Raw genomic sequence first — 18860 nt, forward strand, 5'->3', positions numbered from 1 at the left:
CATCAGGCCTCACCTACAGCACCCAGGCTCTTGCAGTAAACACACAGCTCTGCCACTGCTCATCAGGCCTGACCTACAGCACCCAGGCTCTTGCAGTAAACACACAGCTCTGCCACTGCTCATCACCCCTGACCTACAGCACCCAGGCTCCTGCAGTAAACACACAGCTCTGCCACTGCTCATCAGGCTGTCCCACCTCTCTGTGGTGTGTTCTGTCTCTGCTGTCACAGCTCTGTCTGTGGTGTGCTGTCTCTGCTGTGGTGTGCTCTGTCTCTGCTGTCACAGCTCTGTCTGTGATGTGCTCTGTCTCTGCTGTGGTGTGCTCTGTCTCTGCTGTCACAGCTCTGTCTGTGGTGTGCTCTGTCTCTGCTGTCACAGCTCTGTCTGTGGTGTGCTGTCTCTGCTGTGGTGTGCTCTGTCTGATGTCACAGCTCTGTAGTGAGCTCTGTCTCTGCTGTGACAGCTCTGTCTGTGGTGTGCTGTCTCTGCTGTGGTGTGCTGTCTCTGCTGTTACAGCTCTGTCTGTGGTGTGCTCTGTCTCTGATGTCACAGCTCTGTAGTGAGCTCTGTCTCTGATGTCACAGCTCTGTAGTGAGCTCTGTCTCTGATGTCACAGCTCTGTAGTGAGCTCTGTCTCTGATGTCACAGCTCTGTAGTGAGCTCTGTCTCTGCTGTGACAGCTCTGTCTGTGGTGTGCTGTCTCTGCTGTGGTGTGCTGTCTCTGCTGTTACAGCTCTGTCTGTGGTGTGCTCTGTCTCTGATGTCACAGCTCTGTAGTGAGCTCTGTCTCTGATGTCACAGCTCTGTAGTGAGCTCTGTCTCTGCTGTGACAGCTCTGTCTGTGGTGTGCTGTCTCTGCTGTGGTGTGCTGTCTCTGCTGTTACAGCTCTGTCTGTGGTGTGCTCTGTCTCTGCTGTCACAGCTCTGTGGTGTGCTGTCTCTGCTGTGGTGTGCTCTGTCTCTGCTGTCCCAGCTCTCTGTGGTGTGCTGTCTCTGCTGTCGCAGCTCTGTATTTCAGTTTCCCATTCATCAGTGTGAACCTTTCTTCACAGGGAGCACGAGCGCCTGGAGGCAGTTCTTCGAGCCGCTTCGGTAAGTTGTGCCCTGCGGAGACGAAGGACTCTTATTTTCTCAGTTGTGGTTATTTGGGGATGTTTTGATCTGTCTGAGACCAACACCTGGGCCTTCCACTCTGAATTGTTGCCCAGAAACCACCTAATGGGGCAGACCAGAGACACCCGCTTAGACCTGAACATGGGGGGGCCTTCAGCGAGCTGTACTGGGGAGAAGAGTCACCTGCAGTGGGATTCTGTGGGGGTGCAATCAGTCCTGGGTAGATGCAGCGGTGGGCAGGATTGCTGGGGGGTTAAGCATTGTTAATGGTGTTTCTAAGCACTAGACCCGTCTGTTAGTATAGAGTAGGACTGGGCAGAGTCCAACCCCACCCACCTGGACCATGCAGTGGAGCCTCGGGCACCGTGGTGTGGGTAGAGTCCAGCCCCAGCTGCCTGCACAGGGAAGGGTTCAGCCCCAGCCTCCGGGGCCCAGGCCAGAGTTCGGCCGCAGCCACCGGGGCCCAGGCCAGAGTTCGGCCGCAGCCACCGGGGCCCAGGCCAGAGTTCGGCCGCAGCCACCGGGGCCCAGGCCAGAGTTCGGCCGCAGCTACCGGGGGAAAACATTCACTCTCACAGCGTGCTTAACAAAAAAGAAAAAAGTAGTTCCCTAAAAGTTAACTGTGGAAGGATACCAGTCAGCAAACAAAAGAACAATAAAGAGGCTGGGCGCAGCACAATGAGTTGTCTCACCTCGTGCCCAGAAGCGTCACAGACCAGTTCAGAGGGCAGAACCACCGTAGCACACCTGAATCATGCATCCGCATGTGTACGTCGGCTCGGGATTCTCAGGTGGTCGAGATGCAAGCTGTAACAATCCAGGAGGTTGAGTCCAGATGGCTGTGAACCCCCAAAAAAATCCCAGAAGTAGGGTCACCTAAAACCTACACCTGAACTAAAGTCTCACATAAGTTGAAGCTGATAACTTCTGGTGGTCACAACTCAATTCTCAAAACTTGTGACTCTTAACCATGGAGTGAGAGTACTGGGGTCCGGTAGTTGGGGGTCAGGTGTCACTGACTGCAGGGAGAGAAGAAGCAGGAGTAACGGAGTCGAATCACCCCAGTTATATAAATTAATCCTGTGCACATGTAATGCTGCTATTGGACCATCGCCCAAGGAGCAGCTGGCGACTGCACCAGACCTTGGAAGGAGCCTCAGGGACTCTCTGGGTCAATCAGTCCTTCAGACTGGGATGTTGGGTTTGGTTGAATCACATCATCTCGAGAGCCATCAAGTTTAAAATGATGTTTGATGCAGTCGTAGAGTCAGAAGAACTGGCCACAGCCAACGGGGCATCCATCTAGGGCCTGCTCTTGCACAGAGGCAGAGGGGACGTGGGCGGCACTGAGCTGACCCATGCTTCCACACTCCTGGGATACAGAAGCCCCCTGTAGCTCCTGACGGTGCACCCCCTGGAGGTGACCCTTGCATAGATGTCTGTCCGCTGCATGCTTCCACCTCTTCCTGTCAGGGACCTGCTCCTCTCCTTAGGAGGTGGAGCGGCTTCCTTTTCTGGGTCACATTAGAGAAGTTTCCTGCTAGATCCTGGGCCTGGGTGTGGCCACGATGAGGCTGAACAACTAGCAGACCCCAGTCACAGTTCATCTGTGCTGATGCAACAAGTCTCATCGCCAGACCAAGCGAAGTACCACTGCTTGCGTACCAGGTCCAGTGTGCATTCGAGAGCCCTGACAGGCCAACCAAACCAAATCTTTTAAATGTCAACTCTCCTGTGTTCCATTGAAAGGCTCTCTTCCTGGTCTTCATATCTCATTCATGAGAGTTCTGGCAGGCAGGCGAGGGGCTGCTAGCAAGTAGTCAAGCATGTGTACGGGGGGCTGCTTGAATTAATCTCAGCCGCTGGTGATTACTCTGGTCAAGTCCCAGCCCATCGTTATTAAGCTCTGACCAAAACCAGGTTCTCTCATGCACGTTTGTGTGGTTATTGCAAAACGGCCAACACAACACTCGTGGTGGGAGGCGTGGGTGGTGAAAGTGGGCAGAGTATGGCCAGGCAGGCCCTGGGAGTTTCTGGCACTTCACCCACAGAGTATGGGGATCTCCCAGAGTGAAACCTTCGGAAGGCAGTCGGCAGGGACGTGTGTCCAGAGGAGGACGAGGGGCCACCTGCAGGAACAGCCTGTTTTTATCATCCCCCTGAGAACAAGCACATGTGAATGAGTGCCACAGGCTGGGCTTTGGTGAGTGACTGCTGTTTTCAGCCTGAAACTGAAGTCCAATTATCCTTTTACTTGGTCAGCGTCATTGAAGAATGGTAGTGACAACCTCTCTTAATGACTGAAATGCTCTTTACTCTCGGCTCCCCCAGTTGCTTGTTGCTGAACCCCAGAGAGTACAAAATGCAGATGTGAGACTCTAAAGATCACAAGTGCCAGCCCAGAGGTGCCCACGCCAACTCCTGATAGACACAGGCCAGTCGGTGATATAAATGCTACAACCACTGGTCCCACCTTATCCTGCCCCAGAGTACAGACACCCCCAAGTTACAGAGCCAAGCGAGGTCTCAGGTTCCACTCCTCCCCTCTCACAGTGGAGGCCCCTTTTCAGTGTAAGCCCCTCTACTCACTGCTGATGGACCTCAGGTTTTCTCCCTTTCTCTTGTCTGGAGAACATTGAAGTCAGGGGTGTCTGCGTAGGCAGGAGAAGAAAACCCAGCGCGAGCCACCCAGTCAGGGAATGAGTACTTTAATCATTCATTCACTCTGTCAGACTGCACACGATACCTGCACAGTGTCGGGGGAAGCAAAGATCTGATGTAAGGGGTCTTAGTATACACTCACAGCTAAGGCTAGTCGTCCCCCCATAACATACACTGCACAGAAAGCACTTCCTTGGCCTCCCCTCAGTCCATCGCCTGATGACAGCTCAGTGGTCTCCCCCTTCCACTGGACTGAGAGTGCTGGGAAGGTCCACTGGGGGTGAAGTGATACAGAAGACCAGAGTAAGCCCTACTGGGCCAGGCTGGCACAGCTGGCATTGCCATGATGAGATCATATCTACAGAGCCACATAAACTGGCCCAGGCTGTGGCACTGCACCCATTGTAGGCAGAGCTTCTCACTGTCTTCCTCTGTCCTTGGTTTTCAGGAGGAGCTGAGCTCTCGCGAGGAGGACATCGCTCTGCAGGAGGAGGAGAAGCGTCAGATGGGTGAAATCCTGCGGCTAGAGTTTGAGATCGAGAAGCTGCAACGCCAGCAGGAGCTGGACGGTGGGTCTGTGGCTGGTGATGACCTGCGCAATGAGCTGTCGCGACAGCGTGAGAAGCAGATCCAACATTTAGAGAAGGAGGCTTCCCGTGTCGCTCAGGAGTTCCTGGAGCTCTTGGACTTTGGAAACCTGGATGAGTGTGTCCATGGGCTGGAGCATTCACTGTCTAATGAGGGAACACTCAACCTGGACCCCGGTCTGCGGGCCCCCCTGGCAGAGTCTGAAGAGGATGAAGGCTTCCATGCAGACGAAGAGGCCACACTGGGCACCAACCTGGCTCCTTCGGATCAGTACAGCACCAGAACCAGTGAGAACTACTCGGAGGAGGACACCTACATGAACATTGCATTTCCACCACCACCACCAGATGTGCTGGCCGAGGACAGCACGGCGGACCACCGGCAGGCAGGACTCTCAAACACAGAGAGCCTGGTGGATGGACAAGATGTCTACAGCGCTGCTTCGGAAGCCTCGGATGGAATCTACAACCTGGTGTCAGAGACCTTAAGTAGTGGTGAGGAGATGCTGGAGCCCATCTACAGTCTTCCTCCAGACGTCGAGTCGGATTATGACCACGATGACTATGAGGACACCCTGGCCAGCTTGGGTGATGGTGCAAGCTCTTCCGATGGTCACCTGGACGATGAGCTGGTGGACAGACCCAAAACCTCAGCCGTGGATAGCAATCGACACAGCCTGGACTCGGTGAGTGGCTGCCACACTTTACCTTTTTACACCGTGTTGGGCTATGACATGTAATTTTATTTTTGTTTAATTTCATAGCCTCATTCTAAAGTCAGATTTACTTCAGATCATTTTTGTTCTGTGTTACACATGTTGTGTTACTATGTGTTGTTGCATTGTGTTGTGGGACTCATTACACTTGTGTACCACACCATACCCAAGATATTGCTTCCTTCCGTCAAGTCAGTCAGAAGCACCAACTTCTATTCTATTCTCGTGTTTTTGCATAGTTCACGGCTACCGACAAGGGTCTCCCAGCTTAGACAGGCACACTGGCCGGTTCCTGGCCAGAATAAGAGTGGCAACTAAGAAAATATGTGTCTTCAAAAGTTTCCTGAAGGTGATTTCAGATAGAGCCAATCTAAGATTAACTTCTTCGAGCTTCCCCTAAAGTCTGACCAAGTGGATGATTCTTAATTTCTAGAGAATGTGTTTCAGATGGGGCTGTCTCCCGGAGGAACCACCACTGATGTGGAACCGGGTGATACATTTTAATATTGAGACGTTGATGTCAAACACAAAGTGAGAAGGGGTGTGTGTAGAAGTCTGGTGTCTTGGATAGCACAGAATAAGTGGATGGAAGTACTTGAATTATTTTTCACTGCTGCCAATGTACCTGTATAGCATTCCATTCCATTGTCTTTTAACTTCCCCTAGTCATTACAGACTAAGATCAACCATAAGAAATCCACCTTGGCGCACCCCAAAGTGGTCCCCCCACCTGGCAGGGCATGGCCCTCCAGATGAAGATACAAGCTGACCCTCACCAGTGAAGTGTTGTTTGAGCCTTGATGGCATGGTCAGCTGGAGACCTCCGTGTGGTATACCCATGCCATCCAAGACCCCTCAGGACTTTAACACTCAAGCCTTTAGGCCTTTCAATGCTAACTATGTCATGTCCATTTCCAAAGTGATGGTGAGTGAGTCATTGCAGAGCTCCCAGCTCCCCAATGAGTGTCAGTATCAGTCTAACTGCTGGACTTCAGTGCAGATTTAGAAGAAGGGTTACCGGTAGCCCTAAACACGTCCCATGGCATCAGTCCGGCTGGGAGTTCATTGGCTGTCTCAGCAATAAATGTTCTGCAGAATTATCAGTCAAGTGACATTAATGACTGATTACCAATGTTGGTCAATATGCGGAGGAGGGAACTATGGACCCTTCTAATGATGCCCAGAATCAAAATGTGATAGCACAGGAAAAAAGTATCCTTCTTACAAGCGCCTCTGCCTGAATGAGGAATTGGTCGCATATCTGGAAGGGCTCAGAAAAACATATGGTCATGAAAAAAGAACCATGAGGTCATCCCTGTAGGAGCCTGGCGGGAGACACACCCTGAAAGAATGAGCCCAGAATCAAAGATGTCTGCTCCCGGGAGCGCGCCTCGGTGATGACCCGTAGCAGAGGCGGACCCCTCATTCCAGCTGGAACTTATGCCCTAAAACAAGTCAGGGAATGGCTGGTTAGCCTTAACAGTCACAAATGGATAGATTATAGTTAGAATTGTAAAAAAATTTAAAAGAGAAACGTCTGTCCTCTTGGTTTGCCTTGATGGTGAGTGAGACTAGTGATGTGGATTGTCAATGAGGGATATTGGGCCACAATTTAAATGCATATTGTTACAAAATTTGTACATTTTAACTGTGAAAAGCCATCACATTGAAAGCAAAACGTTTGCAAAAAAAACAAGATTCTGAGAACTTCTATAAATGTCATGTTTGTTTTATTGGAGGAAGGGTTTGGGGTGGGGTGTAGTTTAGGATTGGGCCACAGTCGAGGCAGAGAGTTGGTTTTGGGGCCACGAGAAGGATTGGGGAGCTATTGTGTAGCAGCGAGTTAGGGATAGCATTAGGGTTAGGGTTAGGGATAGCGTTACGGTTAGGGTTAGGGCTAGGTTTAAGTGAGTGACAGGGCTGACATTAGGATTAGGTTTAGGGTTAAGAAGAGATACGTGATAGTTATGGGTGGGGATTAAAGTTGGGGTACCTTAACCCAAGGAGTAACTTATGGGGCACCTTTACGAGCTGGGGCCTGGGGTACTTTACAGATTCAACTAGCGCTTTTATATAGTCTCCATATATGGAAAAATGTCAAATGATTCCCTTGTGGCTTCTGAGCGGCGTGATAGTCACAGAGACTATTTCTTTTCCAGCTGTCTGCTTCCTACTTTCTGATTCACCTTTGGCATTTCAGACTTTTGATTTAGAACTTTCTGCCGAGATGCAGTGGCATAGCTCTGGGGAGGGAGGTGGTTGGGGTGTTACCCGCATTAGTAACTGTATTTTCTGATGAATAGCGGGGGCAGGTGCTTTCAGTCGGGCATGATGCGGTGTCTGTTGGATTCCAGCTGGCATCTTTGCATGCACACACTGACAAAAACAGACACACTCCCTCTCACCTCTGTTTTGAAAGCCCTCCAAAATGTTGATTATTTGACAATCCGCATTCCTCTCCCTTTTTACTGCCTCTTAGGCCCCTCTCATGCACCCTGCTTTTTATGTAATGTGTATTTCATTGTGATTCTTGGGAAATCTGAAGTTCAGCCCCCCCCCCCTCCCCCCACCAGTCTTCCTAACCAAGCTACACTCTGCTGAGATGGTGTGGTTGTTGTGGTCTGCAGGGCTGACACCATGCTTAATGCTCACTGGCGAGCTCATAAGACATTCTTAGTAGTGGGGGCACTTGGCAAACTAGGTATTGTAGAGCCAAGAAGCCCTTTGTAGTGAAACAAGTCTGAAGTTTATCCAAAATGATTTACACAGAAAATTAAAAGTATACAAAACGTACATTTGCCAGAATATGAACTTTTCAGCTGGGGCAGAGCTGTAGAGGAGAGAGCACACGCATTAAACTCACACTGTCCTTTCACTGAGGGCAGCGAAGTGTCTAACCCAGGTGCATTTTAGGCAGTGCCAGGAGCTGAGATTCAAAGGTCCAGCACGGAGTTTCTTTTATTGTTTAAATATGCTTTATGTGGGAATCCCTGTGGGACGTGGAGCTGTCCCTTGAATGTGTGAAGGCCTGAGATACAAAGCACATTTCTTGTCTCCTTGGAGTTTAACCACCTTGTTTGGCTCCTTGTGATTGTGGTTAGTGGCAGCAAGCGCTACATATTTTACATTGTGTGATGTGGTGCACATGAGCAAGAGTTTACACTGTGTAGGTCGAGACCCCCAGATTCCTGTGAACCGAAGAGGATTGCCTTTGAGGAGACATTTGAATCACATGGGCTGTGAGGGGGAGCTGCCTTTGTGTGAATGAAATTGGCTGGGTGGGACCTGTAGGGTGGATGTACCATCCCCTGGCTACAGACCCGCCTCATGTCTTCAGGGGCTGCAGTAATTTCTTCTCAGAGACAGAGGGTCTCGCCCTCAGGAGCATCACTCTGTGGCAGGATGTGTCGGCTGTAACCACAGTCCCACTTGGACTACACTGCACTATAATGGTATTCCTGCTGTGAGGGATGTATTTTCACAACCCCAAACCATGCCATCAGAAGAAGTTCTTCTCACTAGAAAGTGTGAACTTTCCAACTCCTATTAGTGGCTGTGGACTGTTCCCACTCAGTCAGTGTGTACATTCTAGCTGGGGTCCCACACACACAATCAGTCGCGGGTTATGCCCACTGAGATGGTGTATGATTCCAGGCGTGTCTGTTCCCATTGGTGGGTGTCAGGTGCCAGTATTCCTGGTACACTCCCACCCTCTCTCAGGACCGGACCAGTGTCTGGAGAGAAGGGGTCACTTCTGGTCTACCCACACTCAGCAGCCTTACCCTTTTCTGGCAGGGGGTGTTTTCGTCCCGGGTTCAGTCAGGTCCTCTTGATGGAAAGTAGCAGTTTCCCAGTCTGTAGTCTTGTGTGATGCTGGATCCCGAGCCCTTCCATCCCACATCCGGGAAAGTTAGCATGAGACTTGGCTGCTTACGGTCCCAGCCTGAGGAGAGTCAATGTCTGGAGAACCATCTTACCTGTTCACCCACCATATCATCCTAGTAGCATAGTCTTCAGTATGTTTGGTAATGAGTCCCTCTGTTGGAAATGGCATCTCTGAAGGGTCACCCCAAAACCTCTTGCCTTCCTCCTCATCTTTTTCTGACCCGTATGTGTTGGCTTTAGGACTCTGGGCACTTTACCACTGCTATTCAGTGCTAAAGTGCATATGCTCTCTCCCTAAAAACATGGTAACATTGGCTCATACCCAATTGGCATACTTAACTTACCTATACGTCCCTAGTAAAGTGCACGACGTGTGCCCTTGGCCTGTAGGTTGAATGCTACTAGTGGGCCTGAAGCACTGGTTGTGCCACCCACATAAGTACCCCTATAACCATGTCTCAGGCCTGCCACTGTAAAGCCTGCGTGTGCAGGTTCACTGCCACTTTGACTTGGCATTTAAAAGTACTTGCCAAGACTTAAACTCCCATATTTCTACATATGTCACCCCTAAGGTAGGCCATAGGTAACCCATAGGGCAGGGGGCTACATAGGTAAAAGGCAGGACATGTACCTATGTGTTTTATATGTCCTAGTAGTGAAAAACTCCTAAATCCGTTTTCCACTACTGTGAGGCCTGCTCATTTCATAGACTAGCATTAGGGCTATCCTCATATATTGTTTGACTGGTAGATTCTGACCAGAAAGGGGTAACCAGGTCATGTCAAGTATGGACAAAATGGTAATAGAAAATCCTGCTTATTGGTGAGATTGGATTTTATATTAGTATTTTAGAAATGCCACTTTTAGAAAGTGAGCATTTCTCTGCACTTAAAATGCATCTGTGCCTTACAGCCTGTCTCCAATCCACGTCTGGGCTGGGCTGGTTCACAGCTTCCTTGTGCATTCCACCCAGACAGCCACAAACACAGGACACTCAGTCACACCTGCACTCATCTGCATACTGAATGGGTCTTCCTGGGCTGGGAAGGTGGAGGGCCTGACACTTACATTTCAAAGGCCCTCACACAATGGACTGCCAACCCCCCTGCTGGGATCCTGGCAGACAGACCTGTACTGAAAGGGGACCTTGTGCACACTCTTTGAAGTCTCCCCCACTTCAAAGTCATCTTTGGGTATATAAACTGGGTCTCTGACCCCATCAACTCAGACACTTCTGGACCTGACCCTGCAACCTGTCAAGAGGAACTGCCTGGCTGTCCAAATGACTCACCTGGCCTCCTTTGCTGAGAAGGACTGCTGCCCTGCTGCTGACCTCTGACTTTGCTGAGAAGTGCTCTCCAAGGGCTTGGATTGAGCTTGTCTCCTGTTTTCTGAAGTCTCAGGGCCAAAAAGACTTAGGGGGTTATTACAACTTTGGAGGAGGTGTTAATCCGTCCCAAAAGTAACGGTAAAGTGACGGATATACCACCAGCCGTATTACGAGTCCATTATATCCTATGGAAGTCGTAATACGGCTGGTGGTATATCCGTCACTTTACCGTCACTTTTGGGACGGATTAACACCTCCTCCAAAGTTGTAATAACCCCCTTAATCTCTTCAGGAAACTCCTTGTGTGCCAAAAATCAATGCACAGCCTGCCAGAAACGCTGCACAGCCTGTTTGCGACTGAGAAATCGTCACACAGCCGAACCTGAACGACGTAGTCCGACTTCTCGAGTGAAGATTCGACGCAGCACCTGCCTTGCAGCAGAAAATTCTCCGCTCAGCCCTACTGGATCGATGGACTGCCGAACCAGAACTACACAACCTGATTCCCCAAGTGGAAAGCAACTGACGCCTGCGACAGAAAATTTGACGCATCACCCCACCAGATCGACGCAATGCCTGTGACTTCTTCCTGCATGCCCAGGATTTCCCTCCATTGTCTCTAGGAATCAAAAAAATCCCTGCATCACAGTGAGAAACCAAGACTGCACACCAGAAATCGACGCAAAGCCCCTTGCAGCGTGGAAAGAAACAACGTCTTTTCTGTGCCGCTCCGGAAAATCCGACGTACACCCTATTTTTTCACACATCTCCTCCTCTGCAGTCTCTGTGCGTGTAATTTGTATGAAAACCAGGTACTTTGTGTAAACAAGAGACAACTGTTCTAAGATTTAAGACTCTATTTAATCTTGCAAAAGTGACATCTCAACTTGTGCTTATTGAATCTTTATCATTTTGACTTTAATTTAACCAGATAAATATCTTATATTTTTCTAAACCTGCATGTTGTATTTTTGTGGTGTTTTCACTGTGTTACTGTATGATTTATTGCACAGATACTTCACACATTGCCTTCTAAGGTAAACCTGACTGCTCAGTTCCAAGCTACCACAGGGTGGGCACAGAATAATTTGGATTGTGTGTGACTTACCCTGACTAGGATTGTGGTCCCTATTTCGACAAGGGTGTATACCTCTGTCAACTAGAGACCCCATTTCTAACACCCTCTCATTAGAATCTCAGTTGGTGAGAGAAAATACGTCACTGAGGACCTTCTGTTGGAAGATCAGCTAATGAAACAGGTTAGTGCGTCAATAAGGCACTCGTTAGAAGCTCATTTGGTGATACAATATAGTTTAGTAATGAGGCCCTCTTGTTAGAAGCTAATTTTGAGTGACACTGTCTGGAAATGTGCCCCTCTTTTCATAATCTTGTTCGTGAGACAGAGTAGGGTGGTGATGTGTTCCTCTTGTTACAATGTGTGAGGTGAGACCAAATAGTGCAACAACTCATGCAGCTAGACACTATGTGGCTGCAGCAAGTCCATCTCATTACAACTCATGCAATGAGACAATATATGCATGCAGCAAGTCCATCTCATTACAACTCATGCAGTGAGACAGTACGGCTGCAATGAGTCCATCTAATTACAGCTCATTCAGCGAGACAGTATGTGGCTGCAATGAGTCCATCTCATTACAACTCATGCAATGAGACAATATATGCATGCAACAAGTCCGTCTCATTACAACTCATGCAGTGAGACAGTACGGCTGCAACAAGTCCAACAGTCCGTCTCATTACAACTCATGCAGTGAGACAGTACGGCTGCAACAAGTCCATCTCATTACAATTCATGCAGCGAGACAGAATGTGGCTGCAACGAGTTCATCTCATTACAACTCATGCAATGAGACAATATATGCATGCAACAAGTCCATTTCATTACAACTCATGCAGTGAGACAGTACGACTTCAACAAGTCCATCTCATTACAACTCATGCAGCAAGATGGTATATGGCTGCAACAGGTCCATCTCATTACAAGCCATGTAATGAGATAGTATACAGCTGCAACGATTCCCTGTTAATAGAGGCACACACAGGCCCCTCTAGCTCGAAGCTCTTCATGTGGGACAGGTGCAAAGATGTGTTCTGACTACATAGGAAATAATCTTTGTGTTAGCGGCTCAGCTGGTGAGAGTATCTATAAATCTCTCTTCATACAAGGTCACTAGGTACGACATGATATTTTGTCAGTGAGAACTCATTTGAGGGAAGCAGGTGACATGGGATGGGATGTGAGCCCAGCCATGAGATCAGGTTTGTTATCCAATGCCCTGTGAATGAGACTGTAGAAGGCTGGCTCCGTTAATGGTGCACACCTATGGTGTGGCACACTATACTGAGTCCAGGAAACCCTTAGTGATAGTGAATAGGTGTCCAGATAGTAGAAGCTCTATAGGAGTAGCTGTGACGAGCAGCTGAAGCTTATCCAGGAGGAATGTAAAGCACTTGCAAAACCACAGAAATCAGTCAGTAACTCACTCACAAGAAAGAACCACACAAGTGTTGCAAAAATAAAGGATTCTTTATTACGCCATCCTACTAGACTAGCATTGGTATATCTCCCTTTGGAGATAGCTTCACACAATATATATACACTAAAAAACATCAGAAATAGCATAAAATACACAGGGCCATAGGGGAGGGCCAAACCTAACCATATACTAATAAAGTGGTATGTGAAAAAGTGACTGTAGGAAGCTGGCTCTGTATATACTATCTCAAAGTAAGAGATAGTGTGCTCAGAGTCCAAGGGTTCCCCTTAGAGGTTGAAAGTGGCAAAATTAGATAATAATAATGCTCTGTTTTGTGATAGTGTTGTCGAGCAGGAGGCTTATCAGTGGGTAGTGTTAAGCATTTGTTGTACAGACACAGGCAATAAACGAGGAACACAAACTCAATGACTTAACTCCAGGCCAATAGGTTTTTATATAGAAAAATATTATTTTCTTAATTTATTTTAGAACCACAAGATTCAGGATTCAATTAATACATAAATTGTAAACTTTGCATAGGTAAGCATGGAACTTTGAATTAAAACAGTAATGTACACAGTTTTGGCAAAAATGGCAATAAGCTATTTTAAAAGTGGACACTGCAAAAATCAACTGTTCTTGGGGGAGGTAACTAATGGTTAGTTTTTCAGGTAAGTAAAGCACTTAAAAGTTCAGTCTCCTGGGCATAGGCAGCCCACTGTTGGGGGTTCAAGTGAACCCCAAACACCCAGCACCAGCAACACAAGGCCGGTCAGGTGCAGAGGTCAAAGTGGGGCCCAAATAACATAGGCGCCTATGGAGACTAGGGGTGCTCTGGTTCCAGTCTGCTAGCAGGTAAGTACCTTCGTCCTCGGAGAGCAGACCAGTGGGGTTTTGTAGAGCACTGGGTGGGGTCCCAAACAGGCACACAAAATACACCCTCATCGGCACAGGGGCAGACGGGTGCAGTGTGCAAAGTAGGTGTCAGGTTTTGAATAGAAATCAATGGAGGGACCCAGGGGTCACTGGGTCACTGGCGATGCAGGCAGGGCACAGGGGGGCTTCTCGGGCCAGCCACCGACTGGGCAAGGGTGAGGGCCACCTGCTGGTCACTGCTGCACCGGTGGTTGGTTCTACACGGGCCAGAGGGCTGCAGGTGCAGTGCTTCTTCCAGACGTCGGGTTCTTTGTTTCCGGGCAGTCGTGGTCAGGGGGATCCTCTGGATTCTCTTTTCAGATGTCGCCGTGGAGGTCATCTCAGGGTGTCCATGCCACGGGAGTCACATCAGGGTCCTCGCTGCAGTGTTGGTTTCTCTGGACACAAGCCGGGGGCGTCTGGTGCAGAGTGTTGGGGACTCGCGCTTCAGGAGTGAGGCTGGAGTCCCTTTAAAGATGGTTTCTTCTTTGTTGTTTGGACAGAGCCGCTGTCCATGTGAGTTTCTTGGTCCTTTGAGTTGCAGGACAGTCCTCTGAGTTGGCAGAGGTCGCTGGTCCCGCTGGATGCAGCGCTGTTGCAGGTTCTTTGAGTCTGGAGACAGGCCGGTAGGGCTGGGGCCAAGTCAGTTGTCATCTCAGTCTTCTCTGCAGGGCTTTCAGGTCAGCAGTCCTTCTTCTTGTTCAGGTTGTCAGGAAATCTGTTTTCTTGGGTTCCGGGTTGCCCCTAAATATTAGATTTAGGGGTGTGTTTAGGGCTGGAGGGCAGTAGCCAAGGCTACTGTCCCTGTTGGTGGCTACACCCTCCTTGTGCCTCCTCCCTGTGGGGGGGGGGCACATCCCTAATCCTATTAGGGGAAATCCTCCAAAGCAAGATGAAGGATTTTCTAAGGAAGGGGTCACCTCAGTTCAGGACACCTTAGGGGCTGTCCTGGCTGGAGGGTGAATCCTCCTTGTTTTTCTCATCATCTCCTTTGGACTTGCCGTCAAAAGTGGGTGCTGAGTCTGGGGGGCGGGCATCTCCACTAGCTGGAGTGCCCTGGGGCGATGTAACACCAGGCTTGAGCCTTTGAGGCTCACTACCAGGTGTTACAGTTCCTGCAGGGGGAGGTGTGAAGCACCTCCACCCAGGATAGGCTTTGTTCCTGGTCTCAGAGTGCACAAATACACTCACCCCATGTGGCCAGAAACTAGTCTGGGAGCGGTAGGCTGGCAGAGACCAGTCAGCCTAGCACTAGCATTTGGGCTGGCATGCAGATGGCATTTCTAAGATGCCCTCTGAGTGCATTTCTCAATCAGTCACACACAGGCATCAGTGTGGATGTATTCTGCTGAGAAGTTTGTTACCAAAATTCCCAGTATTCAGAGTAGCCATTATGGAACTGTGGAGTTTGTGTTTGACAAACTCCCAAACCATATACTCTTTATGGCACCCTGCACTTACAATGTCTAAGAATCGGCTTAGACACTGTAGGGGCATAGTGCTCATGCAGGTATGCTCTCACCTGTGGTATAGTGCAGGCTGTAAGGCCTACTAGAGGGGTGACCTACCTATGCCACAGGCAGTGGGTTGTGGGCATGGCACTCTGAGGGGAGTGCTATGTTGACTAAGTCATTTTCTCCCCACCAGCACACACAAGCTGTGAGGCAGTGTGCATGTGCTGAGTGAGGGGTCCCAAGGGTGGCATAATACATGCTGCAGCCCTTAGAGACCTTCCCTAGCTACAAGGCCCTTGGTACCGGAGGTACCATTTACAAGGGACCTATCTGTGTGGCAGGGCTGTGCCAATTGTGGAGATAAAGGTACAGTTTTAGGAAAAGAACACTGGTGCTGGAGCCTGGTTAGGAGGGTCCCACCACACTTTCAATCATAGCTAGCATCAACAAAAGGTAAAAAGTTAGGGGGTAACAGTGCCAACAGTGGCATTTTCCTACACTCCTCCCCCCCTCCCCCAAACGAAAGAGGATGAGACTAATCTTTCCCAAGAGAGTCTTCATTTTCTAAGTGGAAGAACCTGGAAAGGCCATCTGCATTGGAATGGGCAGTCCCAGGTCTGTGTTCCACTACAAAGTACATTTCCTGTAGGGATATGGACCACCTCAACAGTTTAAGGCTCTCTCCTTTCATCTGCATAAGCCATCTGAGAGGTCTGTGGTCAGTTTGAACTGTGAAGTGAGTACCAAACAGGTATGGTCTCAATTTCTTCAGGGACCAAACCACAGCAAAGGCTTCCCTCTCAATAGCACTCCAACGCTGCTCCCTGGGGAGTAACCTCCTGCTAATGAAAGCAACAGGCTGGTCAAGGTCATCATCATTGGTTTGTGATAGGACTGCTCCTATCCCATGTTCAGAGGCATCAGTCTGCACAATGAATTGTTTAGAATAATCTCAAGCTTTCAGAACTGGTGCTGATCACATACCTTCTTTCAGGGTGTCATAGGCCTTTTGACAGTCCAAGGTCCAGTTAACCTTTTTGGGCATCTTTTTGGAGGTAGGTTCTTTGAGGGGAGTCACTATGGATCCATATCCCTTCACAAATCTCCTATAGTAACCAGTCAAGCCAAGGAATGCCCTGACTTGAGTCTGGGTTTTTGGAGCTGCCCAGTCCAGAATAGTCTGGATCTTAGGCTGGAGTGGCTGAACTTGGCCTCCACCTACAAGGTGTACCAAGTAAACCACAGTACTCTGCCCTATTCTTCAGGTGGACCAGGTGATCCTGCCAGTTGGAGCTAAAGACAGCAATATCATCAAGATATGCTGCACTAAAGGACTCCAAGCCAGCAAGGAGTTGATTTGTCAACCTTTGGAAGGTGACAGGGTCATTCTTTAAGCCAAAGGGTATAACAGTAAACTGATAATGCCCATCATGTGTTGAGAATGTTGTCTTTTCTTTTGCTCCAGGTGCCATTTTGATTTGCCAGTACCCTGCTGTCAAGTCAAAGGTACTTAAGAATTTGGCTGCACCCAATTTGTCAATCAATTCATCTGCCCTTGGAATGGGGTGAGCATCTGTCTTGGTGACAGAGTTGAGCCCTCTGTAGTCCACACAAAACCTCATCTCTCTCTTTCCATCCTTGGTGTGAGGTTTGGGGACCAAGACCACTGGCTAGCCCAGGGACTGTCAGAGTGCTCTGTCACTCCCAACTCCAGCATCTTGTGGACTTCCACTTTGATGCTTTCCTTGACTTGGTCAGACTGTCTGAATATTTTATTCCTGATAAGTAAACTGTTTCCTGTGTCCACATCATGGGTACACGTGTAGCTGACCAGGGGTCAAAGAAAAGAACTCAGCAAACTGCTGTAGGACTTGGCTGCAGTCAGCTTGCTGTTGGCTAGAGAGGGTATCTGAGTAGACAACTCCATCCACTGAGCCATCCTTAGGGTCAGTTGAGAGGAGGTCAGGGAGAGGCTCACTCTCTGCTTTCTGATCCTCATTGGTAACCATCAACATGGTTAGGTCTGCCCTGCTATTGTAGAGTTTAAAGCAGTTAACATGGATTATCCTCTTGGGTGTCCTGCTAGTGCCCAGGTCCACCAAGTAAGTGACCTGACTCTTCTTTTCTAGCACTGGGTAAGGGCCACTGCATCTGTCCTGGAGTGCCCTGGGAGCCACAGGCTCCAGAACCCATACTTTTTGCCCTTGCTGAAATTCAACCATTGCAGCTTTTTTGGTCATACCACAACTTCTGGAGTTGTTTGATGGCCTCGAGGTTTTTGATTGCCTTTTCAATGTACTCTGCCATCCTGGAGTGGAGGCCTAGTACATAGTCCACTATATCTTGTTTAGGCTCATGAAGAGGTCTCTCCCAGCCTTCTTTTACAAGTGCCACTGGTCCCCTTACAGGATGGCCAAACAGAAGCTCAAAGGGGTAAAACCCTACTCCCTTCTGTAGCACCTCTCTGTAGGCAAAAAGCAGACATGGCAGGAGGACATCCCATCTCCTTTTGAATTTTTCAGGGAGCCCCATGATCATGCCCTTCAATGTCTTGTTAAATCTCTCCACAAGGCCATTGGTTTGTGGATGGTATGGTGTGGTGAATTTGTAAGTCACCCCACACTCATTCCACATATGTTAGAGGTAGCAACTTCATGTCAGCTTACCTAAGTTAGAAACCACCACTTTAGGAAAACCCACTCTGGTAAAGATACCTATAAGTGCTTTGGCTACTGCAGGGGCAGTAGTCAACCTTAGGGGAATTGCCTCAGGGTACTTGGTAGCATGATCCACTACTACCATTATGTATTGGTTCCCTGAGGCTGTGGGAGGTCAAGTGGACCCACTATGTCCACTCCCACTCTCTCAAAGGGGACCCCCACCACTGGAAGTGGAATGAGGGGGGCCTTTGGATGGCCTCTTGTCTTGCCACTTGCTTGACAGGTGGCACAGGAGCTGCAAAACTCCTTTACCTTCTGGGACATATTGGGACAATAGAGATGGTTGACTAATCTCTCCCAAGTCTTCTTTTGTCGCAAATGCCCAGCAAGGGGAATGTCATGGGCTAAGGTATGGATGAACTCTCTAAACTCCTGAGGCACTACCAATCTCCTAGTGGCACCAGGTTTGGGATCTCTTGCCTCAGTGTAAAGGAGTCCATTCACCCAATAGACCCATTGGGATCCACTGACACTTCAATTTTCTTGCTCAGCTGCTTGCTGTCGTAGGCCTTCAAGAGTGGGACAAGTCTTTCGTCCCTGGCACAGCTGTTCCCGTGCGGGTCCCCCTGGGCCCAAGCGCTCTACCTGATAAGGCTCCAGCTCCATGGACTCAGTTCCCTCAGGGGATAGGACATCTTCCTAAGAAGAGAGGTCCTGTTTCTTTTGCTCTGTTGAAGCTGCTCCCCCAGTCTTCTTTCCTTTTCTCTTGGAAGGTTGGGCCATTATTCCAGACTCCAACACTTCTTTTGTACCCTGTGCTCTGCTTTGTGCTCTTGTCTTGACATCCACCAGTTCAGGGATATCCAGCATGGTTGCATGGGTTTTGAGTTCTACCTCAGCCCATGCTGAGGACTCCAGGTCATTCCCTAGCAAACACTCTACTGGAATTGCAGAGGAAACTACCACCTGTTTCAGGCCAGAGACCCCTCCCCATTCTAAAGACACCATTGCCATGGGATGGACTTTAGTTTCATTGTCAGC

At 49.1% G+C, this 18860-nt stretch overlaps 1 protein-coding gene across 1 annotated transcript in view; it reads left to right on the forward strand.

Annotated features, from left to right (window-relative positions):
* The window catches only part of LOC138286710 (unconventional myosin-X-like), a 483148-nt gene that overhangs the window by 389100 nt on the left and 75188 nt on the right, over positions 1 to 18860 (forward strand). The window contains exons 24-25 of the mRNA XM_069227214.1: positions 1053 to 1092; positions 4223 to 5047. Coding sequence (XP_069083315.1) covers positions 1053 to 1092; positions 4223 to 5047 — 865 coding nt within the window. The remainder of the gene's footprint in view (positions 1 to 1052; positions 1093 to 4222; positions 5048 to 18860) is intronic.

The sequence above is a fragment of the Pleurodeles waltl genome, chromosome 3_2 (genome assembly GCF_031143425.1).
Source record: "Pleurodeles waltl isolate 20211129_DDA chromosome 3_2, aPleWal1.hap1.20221129, whole genome shotgun sequence".
Taxonomy (NCBI): Eukaryota; Metazoa; Chordata; class Amphibia; order Caudata; family Salamandridae; genus Pleurodeles; species Pleurodeles waltl.